This window comes from Callorhinchus milii, unplaced genomic scaffold (genome assembly GCF_018977255.1).
Source record: "Callorhinchus milii isolate IMCB2004 unplaced genomic scaffold, IMCB_Cmil_1.0 Scaffold7, whole genome shotgun sequence".
NCBI classification, from domain to species: domain Eukaryota; kingdom Metazoa; phylum Chordata; class Chondrichthyes; order Chimaeriformes; family Callorhinchidae; genus Callorhinchus; species Callorhinchus milii.
In genome coordinates, this window is record NW_024704748.1 from 15271858 (window position 1) to 15291719 (window position 19862).

General features: G+C 39.1%; 1 protein-coding gene across 1 annotated transcript in view; it reads left to right on the forward strand.

Moving 5' to 3' along the window:
- mcu (mitochondrial calcium uniporter) overlaps positions 1 to 7429 on the forward strand; it is a 74611-nt gene extending 67182 nt beyond the window's left edge. The window contains 6 exon segments of the mRNA NM_001292924.1: positions 2113 to 2283; positions 2956 to 3060; positions 5043 to 5203; positions 5814 to 6017; positions 6299 to 6415; positions 6928 to 7429. Of these exon segments, the coding sequence (NP_001279853.1) occupies positions 2113 to 2283; positions 2956 to 3060; positions 5043 to 5203; positions 5814 to 6017; positions 6299 to 6415; positions 6928 to 6999 (830 nt within the window). The 3' untranslated portion in view covers positions 7000 to 7429.
- Positions 7430 to 19862: the final 12433 nt, after the last annotated feature.

Consider the following 19862-nt stretch of genomic DNA (forward strand, 5'->3'; position numbering starts at 1 on the left):
AGAAAGAGGTCAGGCATGCTGAATTCCATTAGTTGAGTGCATTCATGCTTTTTTCGTTTTTATAGACCTTGAAATTACCAGATTTAAGAGATTCAGCCTCTGGTAATATTATAAAAGGAAAGATTGATCGTTCCCAGGTCCTATCTTCCATTTTTACCCTACTGTCTTTACAGAATATTTCAAAAGGTTTGGGGTTAAAACCATTGCTTAATTTTATTTATTTGGCTTAGATTTAAATAAATTATTCAATTTCTTGCTTTCACTTTTGCAATTCTCAACCTCTCACATACACGTGTTATTCACTGTTTTAGAAGCGTAGGTTCATTGTGTTTGAATAGTTTTCATTGCCCTTCACTTCAATAATTACCCTGTGGATGAAGACCATAATAGATTCCCTCCATGTTTTAGATCCTTGCAGTAAGGTGGTTATCAAACTGATAATATAACAGCTCTGGGGCAGGATCAATAGAATTTCATACAGTGTGGTTTGGCACATTAGATTTGATGAGCTCTTTTGGAACCCATCCTTTGGGTGAGACATTAAAGGTCCTGTCTGCCTGTTCAGGTGAACCTTAAAGATCCAATAGCACTGTTTGAACAGGGAAGAGAGTTTCTCCCAGTGTCGTGGCCAACAACTCCCCAGCTAAAATTAGTTATTCACTTCATGGCCATTTGTGGGACATTGCTGTACACGAATTGGCTTACAAAATACACAGTGACTACATTTTATAGTAAATCCTGTGAAGCGTTTTGAGCTGCTATATCAGATGCAAGGGTTATTGTTTTTCTATTTTTAAATTGATTTCATAAAGGCAGACCGTACATTCTGATCACATGGCAGCATTAAGTGAGAAATCTCACCATTTCTTTATCTACGCTCCTGAAACAATTACAATATTATGCAGGGAATATGGAGAAAACACTCTAAAGAATCACAGTTGGAGTGACCGACCACCTGCTCCCTCGCCCCCATCCCTACCCCTCTCCTTACCTCCCAGCTCCACCTCCTTGCCCCTCTACTCACAGACATCATAAACTTTCGAGACCCTTATACACACATTCGTAACATCCAGGCTTGATTATACAAACTCCCTGCTTGTCGGCCTCCCCAACTCCTCCCTCTATAGGCCACAGATCATCCAGAACTCTGCAGCTCGTGTCCTCTCAAGCACCAGGCTCCATGCCTTATCGCCCCCATCCTTGCCTGACTCCACTGGCTTCCCATCACACAGAGGATGCAGTTCAAGATCCGGGTCCTCACCTTCAAAGCCCTCCATATCCTTGCTCCCCACTACCTCCTAGCCCCCTACCAACCAGCCCTCTTCCTCCGCTCAGCGGGCTCCAGCCTGCTTCACGTCTCCTGTCTCGCCCATTCAACCATTGGCGGGCGGGCTTTTAGTCACTCTACGTCCACCCTCTGGAACTCCATCCCACAGTCCCTCTGCTTCCCTGCTCCCTTGCCTCCTTCAAGACCTGTATCAAGACCCTCCTCTTTGACCATGCCTTCGATCATCCCTTGTCCTCCAGCCTCCCCGATCCTGACCCCTAGCTCGCATCCGAAAGACTGATTATCCAGCACCTTGGGACGTCCTTCCGAAGTGAAAGGTTCTATACAAATGTAATTTTGTTGTTGTTGGAGTGAGAACACAGCAATATGCATCGTGTCAGGAACGTAAGATACTGGAAGAAGATGTGATATGAATTTGTGAGTCGGCATTAGACTTCTGCAATGAGAGCTTTGGCCTTTGAGGCTCTCATGAGCACAATAATAACTTGGTCAAAGGTCCAAGGAAAAAACTGCCACCCACCCATCTAACAGTAGTAGCAGTACACCAGACTAACTTCTTTCATGTACAAACTAATGTCACAATTTCTAACCTATATAAAGCTGCAATTACAAACATCAGCTTTATTTTCCCTCAAAGGAATCTTTTGGAATTTAGATAGGTAGGCTGGAATGGTCTGCTCCTTAAATTTAAAAGATGTTTCATCTGAGTTCGTTGTAAACTAAAAATGAAATTGTTTTTTCCTGGAAAGATGATCTTTCATAATATCTTGCCTTAAAGCAAATCTGACTGCCTTTTGTGTTTCTCTCTCTCTCGTTCTGTATAGATGTGAATGTTATTTACCAGAATGGGTTACCCGTGGTTTCTGTCAGCCTTCCATCGCGACAGGAGCGTTGCCAGTTCACCCTCAAGCCAATGTCCGACTCTGTGGGAGTTTTCCTTAAGCAACTGCAGGCAGAGGATAAAGGGATCGACAGGGTCGCCATCTACTCCCCAGGTACAGGACACAGGAAATAGCAGGGCTCTGGTAGATTGAAAGAGCGTAAGGTTTTAGAACACAGTTTGCAGCACTGCGCAAGTGTTCCTTGAGCAGATTCTGACCTCAGGGTAAAATCTTCCCCAAGAATTCCCATGATGACCTAAAGGCACTGCCCAGTTCATCCAGCACTAGTGCTTTCACTGGAAGAGTGTAAGTTCTCTGTGTGCTGATTTTGAGTGCTTCTGGAAAATGTTTGCTTCTCCCTGTAAAAAGTGCCCGTCTTCTTTTCCTCTCAATTGATATTAATTTGATTAGGCACATGATGTATGGGAATCCCAGTGTTAAGTATCCTAGCACCATGAATTGGACTGTCTACTTGCTGCACAAAGTGCTGCCCACAGCTAGAATTTCCCAGGAGCATAGGCAGAGAGCAGACTTTGATAAATGCTCAGTCTATATTCACTCAGTATCTCTGTCAAGAACACGGTACATGCTTTGAGCTTGTATCTGAGCGAGAATCCCTTTGCTTAATATGGCATGCTGATGATGGAATTTCTGGAGTTTTGCATGTTTTTGCAGATCATTTGGGCTGCCTCTGGTGGGTACAGTATTTGGTTGGCAGATGCTGCTTGTTATGATGAGCAGCCTGTCCCTTTTTACTTATCCTACAATTCTCTTATTTTTTTGCAGATGGAAATCGAATAGCTGCATCAACAGCAATTGATATTCTACTTCTAGATGATTTCAAATTATTGATCAACGATACAACGTACTATGTCCAGCCACCAAAGAGAGGTACGGTAGCTACTGTGAGTCTGAAAATGATTGAATCTAATCAGCCCAACTCCAGGGAAAAAATAGTTGTTCAGTTGAAACAAAGCAGTCAGCTTTGTCTAATACAGTGGGGGTTAATAGGATTATTGCAAAGAAATGTAAGGATTATTACTATTACTGTAATCTTCATCCTATGCTTAAACAAAATCAGCCAGGATTCACACTCCTGTTCAGGATCCAGAGACCTGTGCTGAAAATGTGCGCATGTGTTTCAGCGTCTTGGTACATCCTCCAGACGTGGAAGGCGCTGTATAAATGCAATTTTTTGTTGTTGTGTTAGATGGGGACAATTTTGAGCTCATCACAGTCAAGGATGATGCATGAATAATAACCATTTGGACAGCATACCAAGGCACTGTACGGTACCCCAGAGAATGCAACAGTTCAAGAATGCACACAACGCAACCACACTTAGTCAGCTAGAACGCTGCCTTCAGCTACAGAATGATGCTCTTATGAACTCATTGCTGTTTTTAATCACTCAATAATTTAATGTTTATTTTTCTAGTTAAATCATTTTAAGGCATCTAGTGTTAAGCACCATCCACAGCCTGAAAGTTGGCTGAGTTATTCTTCTCCTGCCACTGAAAGGAATCTTTCTTTCCTTGACAGCCAGTCAGATCAGGCTTTGTGAGCGCTCAGCCTGCTGCTATTAACATATATTTAATGAGCTGGATTCCACTTGATATCTCGTCAGTTAGTTCACAATTAGGACAATTTTAGCCTTACCCATGCAAACAGAATTTCATTCTAATTAGAAATGACAATGAATGTTATTTGCAATGTCTTTTCATTTGTAACGAACATTTTTGAGTCACATAGTCTGCGTGCATCCATTTACTGGGATTCATTCCCACTCAGTTCCTGTTGTATTTCAATCGCTCTTACTCTTTTTAAAAGGTAGTTTTGAGAGAAAGAGGTTCAGTAAGAGTTTGTATTGCTGCAAGAAAAGCTCGCATTTAAAAGTAGACTAATTGACTTAGGGACCAAACCTTTTAAAAGTTGCTCGGCTGACACCTGCTGGTTATAGCTCACATTACATTGACCTTGTTGCTGCTTGTTGTGACATGGCAAAATCTAAGTAACTTGCAATCCTCTCAGGTTTGGTTCCTTATCAATCAGATTTTATTACACTAATTGTACATGGAAGTAATGAGCCCAAGTTGAGATGATCTTGTATTTGATTCGAGTGCTAATGTATGTCACATGATGTGGTGGGACATGTTTAACAACGACCACTAAGCTCTGAGTTGGTCAGTTCAGCTGTAGAAACATTAGCCGGTAGAGAATGAGTCTATCCCAACTGAGTGGAGAGATACGCTTCTCATCAGCTATTAGGAGCAGCAGCAGGAGACTCCTGGGAAAAGGTAATTTGCCAAAGGAAGACAAAGGAACATAAAAGAAAATATTTTGGGCCACCAGTGAAGAAGCATTACCCCCGGAAAAGACTTGAACCATGAACTCAATGTCAATTTTACATTTTATATTTTACAATGAAAGAATGTCTCAAGGTGTTTTACAGGGAGCCCAAGCTGGGATCAGTGGCAGATGGTGAGATGATGTTGTCTAGGGTTGAAGCAACAATGCTGGAAGAAATACAATAATAATAATCCTTGCATTTGATAGAGCATCTTCAAGATATCTCAAAGCACTGCACAGAATATACTGTAAAGTAGATTGATTGTAGATTTTGTGGGTAAAACTCAGCAAACAATTGCACACAACAGTCGTGGATTGAGAGACCAATTTTTTTTAAAACTTTTTTTTAAAAAAAGGGATTATTACCCCCGGAAAAGCGATCCGCCAATCGACTAACAACCGGGTTCCTATTTACAGGTACTACAATTGCTGGGTTCAGCCTTTTTTTAAATAACCTCCTCTGGTGAGAATGCCACAAAAATGTTGGCTAATAATATTTGTTTTCTTATTTTTGAATTTTGCAGAAAATCTGAGTCATGAAGATGCACAAACTATGAATGACATTAAAGTCCTTGTACAGCAACTGTTTACCACCTTACGAATTGAGGAGCACCAGCTGCTGAAAGAGAAGGAGCTGAACGGTCGGTTGGAAGAGCTCAAAGCTCAGATTGAGCCATTTGAAAAAGTGAGTGAACTTCTCCACTGATGGATTCTTTTTCGAGTCCATTTTGAATCTTCCATCCTCAATTGCCAGGCGTCCATTTCTGCATTTGAGCCGTTGAAATGTACAAACGTTACAATAGAGTTCTGCTCAGAGAAAAATCTTAAATAAGATGACTTATTGATTGAATGTGCTTTGATGCAACATCAGTACTTATTACTTCTATTATATTTGACAGGTTATGAAATTTGCTAACCTTCGACTCTGCAAAAATAGTCATTGCCTTTGAGATGTCCTCCTGACATGAAAAGCACTATATCAAAGCGCTTCACAGGATTTACTGTAAAATTTAGTGACTATTTTGTAGGTGGTAGAAGCAATGTGCAAGCTATAGTAACCTCTCCAGGCAGTGGATGGGACCAAAATTTTACAGAGAACCTTCCCTTTAATACAGACAACTTAGTTAAAATAAACCTAAACTGCACCAGAATTCCATTGTCACAGTAAATTTTCTTTACATTGCATGTAATGTTTTTCATCGAAACCATGAAAATAACAGTAAGCTATGAAATTCAGAAAGCTATCTTATCCTTCTGTTTAAACCTAAACCAAATGTTTTTGTCTTTTCTTGCAGATTAAGATGGATTTAGCAAGGAAAGCAGAGAAGAGGACTACTTGGGTCCTGTGGGGTGGCATGGCTTACATGGCTACCCAATTTGGAATTTTGGCTCGACTCACTTGGTGGGAATATTCCTGGGATATAATGGAGCCTGTCACCTACTTCATTACTTATGGCAGTGCCATGGCGATGTATGCGTACTTTGTGCTAACACGCCAGGTAGGTACCATGTACCACATGTTCTGCTAGGGCAATGCTTAATTCCAGTGCTGCTGAAAATCAATAACCTCTGGATGGTTTTCACTTTCAGATTGGAATCTGCCTGAGCAGCCACTTGACCAATTGACAGAGCATCTCAGACAGATGTTGCTGCTAATTTATTTTTCCTCCCTTGAGCTCCGGGTATATGGATGGTATATGGAGTATACATGCTCAGAGCGATGGATTCTTGCAGCTTCTACTATTAGCATCTAACAACCTTTTGTCTCCTCCCCTGACAGGAGTACATTTACCCAGATGCCAGAGACAGACAATACTTACACTTCTTCCACAAAGGAGCCAAAAAGACACAATTTGATGTGGAGAAATACAATCAGCTCACGGATGCAATTGTTCAGGTAAGTCAGTTGTTGCAGAAACAGGTCTTCACTGATACAATGTCCCATTACAGGAGAAATCATTGAAAGTAGTCCTTTGACTCCCATTTAATGCTGTTTCTGTGAACAAAGCACTTATATTGTTTGACTTGCACAACATAAATTCAGTCTGACAAAAGTGTGAAAACCTTTCAGGAATATTGAGGATTTTTTAAAGAAGAAAAATGCTCAAAAGTGCTTGTGAAATTAATCAAGCTTTAGAACCCTGTTCTTGATTCACCGTGAGCTTGGTATACATTTCTCCCAGACTCTTGGAATAAAAAGCTGGGTACCTTGGCTACCTTGGTTCAGAACTTCACAGCCAGTGAGAAATCACTGGACTTTATAATAAATGGTCATGTCTCAAACATGTTTGTCATAGATTACAGCAATAATATGTTCATATAATGGATATGACCATTGACTGCTGTTACTGGCACGGCCATCTCAAAGTGCTGCCTTTTACAGTGAAGTTTGTTGATTCTGACTTTCAGGCCGAATTGGACTTAAAGCGTCTCCGGGATCCGCTCCAGCTCCAGCTTCCCATCCGGGCAATCGATAAATAGTGAGAAGCAATGAGGGTGCCCCCCCCCCCACGTCAACGCTTCCGCTCCCACCTACAAATCCAAATGGAACGTTTGGAGACACAGAGATTGGGGCACTTTTACCTTATTCAAACCAATGTGGGTTTTAAAGGTCCGATGAAGGGAAAGGGATTAGGAATTATGTCAAAGTAAGTCAGGTGCCTTGCAGACGTCAATACATGGACAGGAACGTTGCTGCCTTTCCAACTGACGGCATGCCAGGCAGAACAGATGCACGTTTCTTCTGTTTTTTTAAAAACTTTATTTACATGCTTTATTTTACTGTTTTATCCTGTGTGTGCGCAGACTTTAAGAACTGTCACCTGACATTGGAATTGAAGTTTAAAAATGGTGTCATTTATGAAATATGTATAAAAGAGCAATGTAATTCTGACAATAAATAGCTATCCTTATTGTTTTGGTGCTAATTAGGGTGTGCACTTGGTTGATGGTGGTGTTGGGTTCATTGTTGCTGTTCTCCACTTCTCTGGTTTAATGCATGTTTTTGCAGAAGGCTGCAGTACTTGGGCATTTGTCAGTTAGGACCACATTCTGTCTTGGTCATATAACTTGGGAATGGTGGCACCGCACTATTGTTCTGACACTGTCACTCGCAAGTCACTCCTGGGAATGCTTTTAGAGATAGATTGCATGGCTCTACAATATTCGCAAGATGTTAGTGTATTGCCTGGCTGTGTCTAGCACTCGATCATTACCATGGAGTGTTGTTTCGAAGTACTTGTGGCTTCATTCCGAATGTTATTATTCTTGGCAGTTATGAGATTCAAACTAAATTACAACCTTCAGGCACTAAATTCTCTCCCAACATACCTCACTCAAGGTGTGTCTTATCACTTGTACCCACTAAGCTGGCAAACTGCTTCGACGCCTCCTATGATACAAACCTGTATTATTGTGTTTGAAAGGCATTTTCAGTGCTTAATTATATATTCATATCTGAATTATTTTTCCATTAAGTGTCAGTACAGGTGCTGCAGCACAAGCACTAAACCACAGCAGAGGAGAATGGGTTAAAACTAGTTTGCAATATGGCCGTTACTCTTAAATGAATTACAATTTTCTCTTGTTTAAAATTAATCTTTTGTTCAGTAAACCTGTTGGTGAGGGTGTGACAAAGCAGTGACAGAACTCTAGGTAAGGTGGTCAGAATTGTAGGCAAATGTGATTGGCACTATCAAGGCAGGAGTAAAATCTCACTAAATTGTTTGGCCCAGCCAGGTACACCTCCCCCTCACCCACCAAAACAAGCCAAGCAACTGTCCCAAATGATTATTTGAAAATACAATTTGCCTGGCCCCTTCAAGAGGCACCAATATTTGTCTGCAGAAATATTTTCACAAGCCGATTATGGAACTTTTATGTTTTGAACTAGATAATAAAATATTAGCATAGTATTTTATATTTTGTAACTGCATGTTAAGGGGTCCACAGGAAAAGTTAAATACACCAGACCCTCTCTGTATACACTATTTGGGAGCTTTACAAAAAAACTAGTGTATGATCTGTCTAATTCTGTTGGAGAGGGAGCCATATACAATGCATGTGTATCAGTGTGTTGAGGATTGCATTAGAGTATTTTATATGGTTTCTCTGTTGCAGGAAGCTGTAAATCATGCAAGCTATTTCTGAGGTGTCACTGTAAAATTCTGCATACAAGTCTCAATTATTTTATGCACCCTCCAAATACAGGGGAGCAACTTATCAACCACTGTGACTTTTAGGTTTTTTTAGGTTAAAAAAAGCAGCCATAAAAAAGGAACGAACTTGTACACAAGAAGCGACTTACAATCCAGAATTTTACAGCTACCTTAGGGTGTTCACCCAAGGAATACATATCTGTCCCATTTCCATCTAGTTACACTATTTTGCCACAGAGAATGACTTTCAGCCAAGTAGAAACAAACCACGAAAGGAAAGCTCAGTGTGTGTGGCTGATTTTGCAATTTAACTAATTTGTAACACAATATTTTGTCAACGACACTTCCACAAGTGTCAATGACAAAAGGATTTTGTGATGTGTACAAATGTAAAGATGGTTTATGTGAAAACTGGTCTTATGGCAGCTTGGTCAGTCAATGGCAGCCAACAGCAATATACTGTACTTGTGCAAACTGTAGCAAATGTGACCATTCAGGATGATGGCAAAGTGTAATTCTGAGCAGGTCAATACAATGAGGTTTTCATTGCCTCCTCTCCCTGGGCTGTACAGTATACATACCTGGGTCTCCAGGGGTGAAGGACAGTGACTGAGACTAGTGCCTTAGCCAGCTTTACCACCTAGCCTCAATATTCCTGTGAGACTGATGCACTTGCTGTAATGGATACATGCACCAGACCCCATGAAATCAAATGTAGTGTCTGGAAACCAAATCCTTAGAGCCTAAGTACCCAAAAAGACATACAATTTTGCACTCCTCTGTTGGTAACACCCCATGTGTAAGTTGATATAGCTGTGTTTTAAGTGAGTGAATGAATCTCTGCAATGTACCGACAATGATGGTATTCTCTATTTGTGAGATGTGTGCCCTTTGAAATGCATACAACGTGAGAAGTAAAGCAGGCTGTAAAATGATTTGAGTTATTTTCACGATAGTTGGCCATTGCCTTCATATTGGCAGTAATAAATATCACTGCTACCCAAGTAAGTAATACAAATGTCATTCCCCACAGAATCAATACCTAAATTTCCATTACTTTCAATGCCAGACTTGGAAATTTCCAGTTCTGAATAGGGTTTAAGTTGAGCCTATTAGTACTGAAGTTTGTAGCTTTAAATATACACACGTTTTCTATCATGTAACATGTGCAGAAATTCTCTTATGTAAATTTCTAATGCTGGTTATAAAGCAGAATTTAAGGAATGTATTGGAGCTGCAGATCATTTCTTAAATCAACACTATTTGCTGAATAAATTGGGGAAAAAAGTTTCATTTTGTTTTGAAGGATTCATATTCAATGTCTCAAAAGGATTAATTGTCCTACCACACTTTATTCTAATACGTTTTTTCCCTCACTGCTATAATTGTGTAGGCCCACCCTGCAGGCCTGTTTAAACAGATACACACACACACACACACACCAATGGTCTGGATCAGTTCATCATTCAAAAGAATCAAGGCACACCATCAGATTTGTTCCATCCTTGGACAGAGTCAGAATTCCATATTTGGAAAAGATCTTTTGTTTGGATGATCATTGAAGGTCTCTGATAGATGCACCTTGACAATGCAGGATGATGGACACTTTTGGAAGGTGGTTTTAGGAGAAGCAACCCAATGGTGGATGTGAGCGAATATATTCCACATGTCCCCCCCCACCAAACCTCATATCCGTTCACCTAACCTTAAGTGATTTTACCAATATTGCCAGCAAACTTGGCATGTCAATAGGTTGTAATTAGCAACAACATTAATGCTGGAATGTTCCAGTCTGTGTTCCAAAGTCGTTCAGCACGTCTGGATGTGGACATGGAACACTGCATCAGTTCAGTGGTTCAGTCAGGAAGGTACGACATTTAGAGCTCAGTTTCAAAGGTTTGAGCAACATTGGACATTGATTCACATGACAAAATCTTACTAACGGCATCAAAAAAAAAAGTTCTGGAATAGAAAAACTTGAAGGTAGAATAGATTGGCAGACAAACCTACAATGGATAAATGTCTTTAAGCCACTCCTTAGTGGCTTGAAGACGTTTTCCCAATGGGTATCTTTTGAAGGGGAGAAATTAACTACTTTTACTTTTTCAAAAAAATACAACTGCTAGACTAGATAGGCCAGAGACTCATCTCCTTTGGCTATCTTGTTTCTTCCTGGGAAAGGAAGTTTCTTGATGCAATTTCCTCTGATTTCCAGAACATTGCTTACAAGGTCAGCATAATCTTAACAGCACCTTGTTTACCCAGAAATTTGTGTCCTGCACTCTAACCTTCCTGAAGACATGTTTTGTCCCCTCAATACTTGGGCAGGCAGGAGCCCCTTTTGATATTTAATCCTAATCATCTGATTGATGGCCTAGTTGTTGCTCATGGGAAAACACGTGCATTAAATACTTACAGAAGTGTGTATTGAGCTAATAAATATAGTTGTGCTCAAATGATTTCAGTCTTTTACGATGTGACCAAAATGTGTGGAACTCCTGGTGGTATGCTTTTATTTTATAGCAGTAAAGAATAGATCTATTCATATAATCCTGATCCTTGCATGAAGTCTTAATCATGGAAAATGTGCAAATGAATGCACTTTCGATTTATTACAAAATATATTACCCCAGCTCTGGTAACATCAAGAATTGATAAGCATGACCAAGACAAAAAAAAGTCTGCTCAGGAGATTTTGTGCACTATTTGTAAAATTCTAAGGAACATATCACTGAGGACAAAACATCAGATTCTCCAAATGTAACAGAAGCTTGTAGGTTGGTTAGAGGAAAGTACTAAAGAACTTACTATCTACTGTCTACCAAATATTTATTCATTAGCAATGAGCTGTTTCACTGGTTTGCAAGACACATACTTGAGTTATCCCAACCACGTTTGCCAGTGCTTACAGGTGTGTCCTTCCACCAAGATACAAGGTTGGAAGTACTGTATACTCAGCCAACAGTATAGAACAATATTGCTCCACACTTCCTTATAAAAGCATTAATGCAATACATGGACTACAGTTTCTCACAAAACTATTGCTACTGTATTGATCAAAATCAGACATGGAGATTGGTTTCATATCAGCATAGCAGGAAATCATTGTTACAGTGAATGACAGGGAAGATCATATCCAAAGGTTATCGGTTTTACTTTAAGCATTCTGATCAGATATTAAATGAACATGATGGTACAGTATCTTATTAATATCAATTGTAGCAATTGCCAACCGACACACCGCATGCTATCTCAGCTCATCAAGATATTTTGGCACTTTTCACCATTTTTAAAGCCGGGAAAAATGTACCTTTTAAAACAATTGTTACAATTTTTTTTAAAAAATGGAATCAGAAACAGCAAAGACAAATGTAAAAACATGACCCATAGCCTTGGTTAAACCAACAACAAGGGAAGAGGAATGCTTTGAAAATTCCTTTAGGTGACATGAAGACTGGCAATTAATGCAATTGTCCTTAGGCTGAACCCAAGCAAATGCACAAATAAAACACAGCGAAAGGACAATACCAATCCCAGAGGAAGAGGGAGGTCAGAACAGTAGTTGTAGGAAGAAGGATATGGGATTTACTTAACAAATAGAGGAACTGGAAGAAAGGGAGAAGGAAACTACCAAACTAATTCAGCATACAGCAATCAAAATAAACTACATCCCTAATATCTAGGTGTGAAATGTAAATCAGAAAGGTTCTAGCCTAGATCCCTCACCTCTGTAGAGTTAACCAATTGCAGTTAAGATGTTTGACACAATTATAAATCCGCTCTATTGTTTGCAGCAAGGGAAAGCTCGGCATCTGTTTCCAAAGTTATCCAGCAACCTCTGTTAGAAGTCCACATGTGGATATCAAGAAGATATGATCATGTTCAATTGCTGCACTGATAGTCAAACACTCAGTCAACCTTCCCTGACTGGGTTGTGCACAAATAACGGCAACATGGACAAAATACCAAAAAGCTGAATATTCGACATTCAAAGCACAAGTCACTGCTTCCAGCAAAGAAGAGCAAGGAGGGCAAAATAAATAAAGTACTTTCAAAATCCATATCAGATAACACAGAATGTTACAAAATTAATTCAAAGGATTGAGATGATTACACAAACCACAAGAGCACATCTTGAGCAGTTAAGTTTCTTGAGCAGACAAGTTTCACATCTTGAGGAGGCAAGTTACCTTACTCCACACGCCTAATAATAATCCTTCCAAAACAAAAACCAATAATAAATTGGTCATTTTCAATCTACGACTGTTTGTGGGACACTGCTGTGCGCAATTGGCTGCCGCATTCGCCCACAAATATACAGTCAATTCACTTTACAGTATATTCTGTGAAGCGCTTTGAGACGTCTAGAAGACGTGAAAAGCGCTATATCAAATGCAAGGATTATTATTATTACGAAACAATGTAATCCCAACCAGCAGGAGTTACTGCCTTGGAATACACTAAAGGATGTTAACTTATCTGTACAATACAGAAAGCATCAATTTCAGATGAGCAAAAAAACATGCATACTTAAAGCACCTCATCATATTGAAACTTCACGTATAGCTTTATTATAAAGTGGAATTTAAGCAAATTGAATATCCATTTCCATTTACAAATAACCATGAAGAAAATGATCAATTAATTTGGAGGATTATTGACCAGAACACCAGGAGAAACTTTCCAAATACCATAGTGTTAATAGGATTGTTACCTTGAATGGGCTTTGTATGGGATAAAAGCTAACATCATTTGAAAGGGGAAGCAATACATTAATTAAAGATAAAATAATAATCCATGAATTTGATTATAGAGCCTTATCACGGCTTCAAGATGTCTCAAAGTATTTTACAGCATATACTGTAAAATGAATTGACCGTAAATTTTGTGGCCGAATCGCGGCAGTCAATTGTACACAGCAGTGAACCACAAACAGTTATGGGATGAGTGACCAAATTATTATTTTTTAATTATATTTATTTTTGAATGGATTATTACCCCTGGAAAAGACAATCCACCAATCAACTAACAATTGAGTTTCTTCTTCCTGTTAGGTAAACAGAGATGTGTGGAGTAAGGAAACTTGCCTAACATTTCGCCCTGTCTGGGAATCAAACCCATGTCCTCTCACTTGCGAGGCAAGTACTCAAATCAATACGTTACATGACTTTACACGCTCTCAGCTACTTTGTCATGACAAAATGCTGAGCATTTCCACAGGAAATGTACCTTTTTGATTGCTTCATGTGGCAGTGGAGGTCATTCTTGTTATTATTATTACTCTACTATCCAATTGGTGTTGCTCCCAATATTCAAACATTTTTTATGACTAACTAATGACATACTCAAATGTTCGCTGTGAATAATTGTTGTGACTAAGAACTGAATTCTGTCTTTCGGAATAGAAAAAACACTCAATATAGGCATGTGTGGAATAACTTCCAGCAGACTGAAATCTTGATATTACAGTTCAATCCAGAATCAATGTTCCTTGACCGATAGGTTTCAGTCAGAACTTTTGGTAAATGGCCTCAACTGTTATCTACTTTGGCCTGTCCAGTTCTCTGCTGTCAAATATTTGTTCTGTTCTATGGCACAAATAAATCACATTCTAATACAAGATTTTCTAGTAGAGAAGAATGCATTCTCTCTCTCTATGCAGACATGGTGGTTTTACCTGATTATTTTACATAAATTACAAAATGTACCTGATCGGCATCTGCCTATATGATAAATGTTCAGATCATTTGAAGCTCCCTTGGTTCTACTGCACAGCAAGTGAAAAACTTAGCATGATCTTCTACTGCTTGCATGTTGAATCCAATGCATTTCCACAAAATTAATTTCAAACTAAAGTACTCAGAACCTCACTATGTAAAATACTACATCCTGTGTGTAAAAAAAATCCCCAACTTAAGTTATTTTATCCAACACTGTGCAGAACCACATATTCTCTATCATTGACTTGTTGACTTCCACCTTGTGTTACACAGAGGTCAATAAGAGTTTCCTAAATCTGCAGACAAACTTTTTACAGAAGCCTGGTGACTTCCAACCACAGTCAACACACAAACATAAACATTTATAGACAAGAGTTCTATGTTATAGATGAATGAAAAATTGCTTCTGAATTCCATTCTGCATGAAATTGGACATCAGGGGGAATCTTTGCCAGAATGAATACATGGTTCATATCTTGCCACTGAAATGAATTAGACATATCAACCTGAATACCTGACATCCTGGAGGATTTACAGCACCATTGGATAGTGCCAACACAAGGAAGCATCATTAGGTGAATGGGTGGTCAGAACTCGAGAAGGGCATTGTTTTTTTTAAAAAAGAAAACACCCAAAACTGCTGCAAATTTCGATTTTCCAAACTCAACCTTAAACTCCAATCTACTAGCCTGAATACAAGTCAAAAAGTTCCATGAGATTCTAGGAATGAATATCAAAATATTAACTGTGTAAAGAATATGCTTCGGGAGAGAGTCTCTGTCCTAAGAGATGTTATTTTACCAGTAATCTGTTTCCCTTAGGATGTGCTAAACGTGTGAAAATGTCACGTTGAGCAATATAATTGTAGTCTGGCTCATGGCTGCAACACTCTTGGCTACACTTGGGGTGAGACAGCAGGAGGTCGTCGAGGGAATATCCTTGTGTCAACGAGTACATTGACTATATCAAACTCATATTGTGAACACAAGACATTGTGAGAATTTGCACAAGTGCAGGTCATTTCAAATCTTTAAAGCTCACAGGAGTTTTTAATTCAGACAATGCCTGATAGAAAGCTTCTCACAAATGATTGTCATGTCAAAAACACTATCTTCTGCTGGAATATAATGACTCCTTTAGCGTTGTACATAGACAGACAGAAATCATGTCCAAGGATACATCCATCACAGTCACAACAGCATTTTTTAAGAGTTCAAATAGTTTTTCAAAATACACAATAACTTTGATATCCAAATCAAATTTTATTTGAGCATTCTTACCCAGTTATCAGATTATGCTGACAATTCAGAACCAGGCAACCAAAGCCTCTGTTAGCAGCCTATTCAACGATCGACACCCTAGCAGATCCAATATTCATAAGGCAATAGATTTTTAGAAGTAGGAAATCTGATTTGGGAAAACTGTAGCTGTCTCCATTTTTCCACACAAACCCCAATGTACTTATTATTTGCTTTTAATTGAGCTGTCATGAAATTAACATTCTTTGCTTCTGTTCTCCAATTTATCCTATTAATTGCTCATGTCTTGGTTTTAACAAACAGTAGTCATTTAACAGTCATCCACGATTACTGTTGAATTCATTAGTACCTTTTGTAATGCAAGTGTGATCTGATGAAACCCATCTCTTTAAAGCAGGATAATTTTTGTAGCAACGGTGTGTCAAAAACCCTATCTCTAACAGTGCTCTTTACATTTCCTTTTGTTCTATGAAGAGGAAATGCATTGATTGTTCAATCTTGCCAGAAAATTTCAAGTTAAATTTTTTTTGGCACAGATGAGCACATAGCTGGGAAGAAATCAATATGAAATAATTACATTTTAGACCTCATTATCAATTCAAATGTGGTTCCTACTCAAAAGCATCTTCTCTTTCCTTAACAAGTTATCAGACCGATTCACATCTAGCTATTTTATTGTGAATCTAGAACATCTTATCTTTTGAAACATTTGCAGTACCCAGTCTCTCACAGCATAGAAAACAAAGGATGCAAATTCTTGTCTTTGATGCCAAGTTTTACTCTACCCAAGAGCTTTATATTCTAAAATTCATCACAGACCTGTTACAAACGTCTTATAAAATCTTTGAAAATATTGAGGTCAAACAAAACTCTCCATGGACTGAATTCAATAGTCAAAGCAACCATCTCTATTCAAGAACCGCCTGCTGTCCACAAACACCTTGGAAAAATCCAGATCATTTTTCCATAATAAACCAGCTCTATCCAGCAACCATCTGCCTAATGCAATCAATGGCCATTTTTTGTTAAGATCTGTTGGTGTTCAGACCTTTTTTTGTGACCAGATCTTTCCGGTGGGCTGCTCAGCACAGCGTGAGGAGTCTAGCAGGAATCTACATGTGGACCCATGGAAATAGTCACAATTTTTGTATCAGATAATTGATTTATTACTTTATTAAGACTAGTTTAATTTATGGGTTTGTCTATGTATGACGTTTTTCTATCCACTAGAATTCTACATACTCTAATAAACCCTTACTGATTGGCACCCTTACATAAAGGCCCTTTTGCTCAGCACATTCTGTCAGTCATTTGATTTCTGACTTGCACATCAAACCTTGGAAGGTTCCAAAATTAATCAATGGATCTGCAGTCAACTCAAGACTGGTCAAGAAACTACCAGTCAAGCACGACTGGGCCAATTTCCTTCCATCTAAACTGCGTAAATCTGATCACGCATACAAATCAATATTATTTACTTTGAATATACAGAGTCACTGTGAAATGTTATATAGTCTTGAAATATGAATCCATTGTCGCTCTGCTGGGAGAAGTCGGAAATAATGGCACCATTCCAGCAGGGAGTTCAGACGGATTCAGTCGTACTCTCAAATTCAGTATTGTATTTCAATGTTCATATCATGCTACAAGTGATCACGGTGCTTTACTATCATAAGAACTTAATACGTCATGTTTAAGTACAGACCACTGAGCTTACCTTTACTACTACAATAGTGGAGTCCTGTAGCTCAGTGGTTAGAGCACTCACCTCGCAAGCAGGGTTCGATTTTTCAGCAGGGCGAAATGTTGCGCCAGTTTCCTTACTCCACACGACTCTGTTTACTAAGCAGTAAGTAGGAACCCGGTTGTTAGTCAATTGGCAGATTGCCTTTCTTAATTTCTTAAAAAAAAGTAAATTGATCACTTCAATGCAAGACTGTTTTTGGGACACTGCTGTGCACAATTGGCTGCAGCGATAAGGCTCTACTTCAAATGCAAGGATTATTATTAGTAGTACTCCATTTAAGTCCTCTCTCAATTACTTTCTTTTTAGATTGTCTTAAATTTCTCCGACCTTTCTTTGCACCCTCTCAAGGGCTGTAAATGCTTCCTGTGACACTGTGATCAGAATCAAATTTCAAGATTACAAGATCTTAATGCTCTGTTTGTCACATAGCCAGATCATTAATATCCGGCGACTCTTTAACATACACAGATGTGTTGGAAGCTCACCCATTTCTGTGAGAACAGGGGGTTAAGGAGAGTTTGTCCACAAAATACTCAACAAATAATTTCATTTTTATAGCGCCTTTCACGTTGGGAGGATGTCCCAAGGTGCTGGACAATGAGGGGTTGTGGGTTATAACACATAGTCACATCACTTTACAGTATATCCTGTGAAGCTCTTTGAGAATGTGATATAATAATATTATTATTATAGAATGTGATATAGTGCTATGTCAAATTAAAGTATTATTATTAATTACAGTGAGGCAAACCCTCCTACGTTTCCAGGCATATTCAAATAAAACTAATTGCAAAACATTTTATGACTGTCATCCCCTTTATTGCTCTTCATTGTCCTCTTGTTATTTTCCAGCTAGTTTCTCATTCTGCTAACATTTGCAATTTTTAAGTTATAAATCTTTTCTGGTGCTAAATCCTCAATAAACCTACATTTAATTGTAATGTGCTTATTATCCATCAAGACTCCATTAACTGGATATTTCAGAATCTTTCTAACATACCAGCCGGTTTATTTTTCTACTCACCCATTTCTCTAAGTTGTGTGTCTGTTGTGATTCATCCTTTGTGTTTGTGAGTCATTCAGTTCCTAATATCCTTCATGGTTATCAATGTCAAGCTGTGCAGTTCTGATGTTTCTTACCTTTATCCCTGAGATTGATCTTATTTTACAAGGTTATGGGTAATGATACAATGATGTTCCTAAGTCTTGTGAGTCGCAGAGACCTGATGTCATTCTCCTTTCAGCATGATGGTTTGTATAGCCCTGACTAGCATTATTTACCAATACGTATAGTGTAAGCTCATGCTTTTTTGGTCTGCGGGTGACATGTGAATAAACCATACGAGTATCCAAACCAGACAGAATTGCACATTTGCATGGTCCTACACACACAAAAAAAATGTCTGAAATAGAATGGGGATGGTCTTCCTGGAGAGACACATCCTTCTTATCCAACTACAGAAAATATTATCGCCGGTTAGTGAACTCCAGGAACATGTATGGGTGCAGGGGTACTGCTGGAATTGAACCAGCTAAAGCTACATAGCATGCAACTAAGAGCATCGTCTGGCAAGCTTCCTGCTGCTCGTCCAACTCAGAGCTCCCGATCATTGAGGCTTTGGCTTGTACGATTAATAGGAGCAGAGTGGGATGGCTTATCTATCAGATGAGCGCTGGAGTTCTACAGACCAACCCCAACCTGGCTCAGGAACCAGACTAGCGAGGCCACCATAGAAGGTTTACTTGATTCCTTATTCTGTTGGTAAGCAGCTCACCTTGCAGCCAGTTCAGCTCCAATGGCTGTTTCTTAATTAATTTGACAAAGACGTTTGCAGCTATTTTTCTATTGTGTTTCTGATTTAATTATATTTCCAAAGGCCTCTTTGGTACCCAACAGAGCACTTTTGATTTCTTGCCAAACATAGTACTGTATTACTGTAAAACAGGAACTTTTCCCAACGTCAAGAAGCCACTGCAGGAGCCAGTCCAATGAGTTCATTAAAATTAACTGGGAAAGGTTCCTGATTTATGAGTCCAAGATCATAAATAAGTAGGAGAACTACTACAATTCAGAAATGTTCAATGTACACTGACACCTCTAAAGAAAAGAAAATCTTCACCGAGTGGTTGGCTGTATCAGGCAGCTGCCTGTGCAGTTTGGTGCACGTTTGAAAGCCGAGCATTTGGGCCCTGACTGATCTATCCAACAACACTGGGAACCAAGCTGACAGTGCCTGACTTTCACTGCCACCACTTGCTGTAACAGTGTGTTCACCAAGGCTATGTGCCAAAGACCACATTTTATTATTATAAGGATGTCGGGATGCAAAGTGGATCTCACCAGCTCATTCCGAGTTTTTGCTCAATTTAACAATTCTAATGTGTGCCTTCTGAATGTCATTTGTAGCGTTCAAGGTTCGGTTGGTTAAACCTAAACCCAATTCAGTATGAGCTCAATTTG